Genomic DNA, 2,331 nt, shown 5'->3' with positions numbered 1-2,331 from the left:
TGAAAAAGTAAAAGCAAAAAAAAAATCATGGCAGCAAGTCAAGTGCGTTGGAAAAATGGCACAACACCAGTGCACCGCGTGACTATCGATATTTGCATAAAAATTCCATGTTTATTATTTATCTGCAAGTAAGCGTATATGCGGCTGTATGCTTGTGTGCGTGTGATTTTATGTGAAAGTGTTGAAAAAGTTAGAAGTTTCGCTCACTGCTGTCACACTTTTTGCCATCTCACATTCATCGTTCTTTTTCATACATATATGTGTGTAATTTTTCTATGTTATGTACAGAAATTCCGGCTTACTTTCTCTGGAAACCATGGTGTCACGAATGGCATTTGAAATGTATTGCTGTACGAGTGCAATGTATCAAATGAATCCGGTGATACGGCACCCAGCATAGAATAAACGCCACGCGAAAATTGATTGCATACTGTAAGGCGCATACACAGCCACGTATGGGATGTATGCGTGTTGTTATTGCATTTTTGAAACGAACGAATGTTGGTTTTTGTTTTTTTTTTGGTTCACCATTGCAGCGGTAAATATGAAGATAGAAGAAAAATGCAAGTAATTAAAATTTATAAATGCATTGTAAATGTTTGTGTAAATGTTTGTGTTTGTGTGCAAGTAAATATGTGTGGCAATTTGTTGAACATACTGACAATGACTGCGAAGAAAATCTATTCTGTGTTCTATTTAAATCAGAAAAAGTGCATAATTAATGAAACGCTACAGTGGCGGCAGGAACAGCAGCAGCAGTGAGCCGGTGGCAATCAAGCAGCAAATGACAAGCATCGCCTCGCTTGCCACAGCCACATTTGCCACACAAGGCCATCAAAGCTGCTGCAGTCACGCGCGCGCTACGCACGTCAAGTGCACATTCGAGTATTCCCTACGTATTGATGAATGTATTTGTGTGCAAATATGTTGTGTGTTTTTTTTTTAATAATTTGTTTTCTCTTTTTTTTTTGTATGCTATGGTTTGGTTTATAAGTGCGACTCGCGCTCGCCCCCACGACGTACTTAAGCGCGACAATTTAAATGCATCTGCTGTGTTGATGACATCCACGTACGCTTGCAGCTCGAATCGGCGTGACGATACGTTGAGATTGTGATTGAGCATTGCGTATTTAAACGCTGATTGCACCTCATCAGTGCCTTGTTCAAATATGGCGCCTGCAATGACAGAGAGCAAAAGAGCAAGAGTATGTCAAATAATTGATTTTATTTTATTTAAACGTGATTTAAAAAATAAGTCATAAATTCAAAAATGCTATTGGAAAGAACTATTTTTTATGCGATTTTAAAATGTAAATTATTTTTTAAGGCACACAGCAAGCATGAACGCCTCTGAAATTCTTCGAATGTCATCGTTCAAGTTCAAGGAAAGTTTGGGGCAGACAGTAAAGGGAAAAGCCGCCAGAATTTTTACACCTCCCTTCTATTTCAGATTTTTTTCGGAAACTTTTCAGATTTACTCTGGACTTGTCGAGATTCTTCGTGTTTTACTTTTTCGACTCTATGAAAAATGTTTATGGGACTGTACGAGATGCTTTCAATTTACCTTTCCTGTGTTTTGTTAAACTTTTTCAGGACTCGGTATTAGATCAAGACTTTTTAGCATTCTTAATACATAAATTTTTTGGAATTTATCCAGGGCTATTCGGGATTTTCGAGTTTCTGAGAGCTTTTAGAATTTTTCGGGAATTACTGTTTTTTTCAGAACTATTCGTGTATTATTTTTTGGTGTTTTTTAGATTTTTAGGACTTGGAAAATTTTGGAATCTTTATGGAATCATCTTTTGGAAATTTTTTTGGCACTTTCTGAATTTTTCAGGACTATTTTTGGAAGCTTTCGTGATGATTCAGAATTTGTTCGGTATTATTTGTCATAAACTTTTCATTATTATCGGGAACCTTTCGGAATTTTTTAATTTGGGTGTTTATTGGACTTTTAAAGCACTTGGGAGCTTTTGAAGTTTTCTCGGGACTTTTTGGATTCTTTCGTAACTTTTAAGGATTATTATTTGTTCTTCTAATTTTGGGATGTTTTGGGAATTATTGGAATGTTTTCTGATTATTCATTCCCAACGGTGGATTTTTAAAGAATTTGGGCGCTTTGGAATTTTATGAGGACTTTGGCATTTTTCGGGACTTTTTGGCATTATTCTTATCCTATTTCTAGGGGTTTTGGGATTTTTCAGGAACTTTTGTACTTTTTCCCGGATTATTCCCCTTAAACTGTTTGGAGTTTTTTATGTTTGGTTTTTTTTTTGAGGACTTTATGGACTCCTTTGGGATTGTTTGAAGTCTTTTTGGGAAATTTTTGTA

At 36.0% G+C, this 2,331-nt stretch overlaps 1 protein-coding gene across 1 annotated transcript; it reads right to left on the bottom strand.

Moving 5' to 3' along the window:
• Positions 1 to 225: 225 nt before the first annotated feature.
• On the bottom strand, positions 226 to 1,172 carry LOC108380238 (glutamate receptor 1-like). Its single transcript, XM_017636613.1, has 2 exons — positions 1,024 to 1,172; positions 226 to 430 (listed from the first exon to the last, which is right to left on the bottom strand). Exons 1-2 carry the CDS (start codon positions 1,121 to 1,123, stop codon positions 279 to 281), a joined length of 252 nt encoding a protein of 83 aa, XP_017492102.1. The 5' UTR covers positions 1,124 to 1,172; the 3' UTR covers positions 226 to 278.
• Between the last annotated feature and the right edge of the window lie 1,159 nt (positions 1,173 to 2,331).

Source organism: Rhagoletis zephyria, unplaced genomic scaffold, assembly GCF_001687245.7.
Source record: "Rhagoletis zephyria isolate East Lansing unplaced genomic scaffold, Rhagoletis_zephyria_1.1 Rzeph_scaffold_18668, whole genome shotgun sequence".
NCBI classification, from domain to species: Eukaryota; Metazoa; Arthropoda; class Insecta; order Diptera; family Tephritidae; genus Rhagoletis; species Rhagoletis zephyria.
The sequence above is the reverse complement of the archived record's forward strand: the minus strand, read 5'-3'. Positions and strand labels throughout refer to the sequence as shown.

Coding starts and splice junctions, on each gene's coding strand:
- LOC108380238 (XM_017636613.1), bottom strand. CDS start 1,123: ATGCTCAATCACAATCTCAACGTATCGTCACGCCGATTCGAGCTGCAA. Junction 431..1,023: donor ATTTAAATTGTCGCGCTTAA/GTACGTCGTGGG, acceptor TGCGCCTTACAG/TATGCAATCAATTTTCGCGT.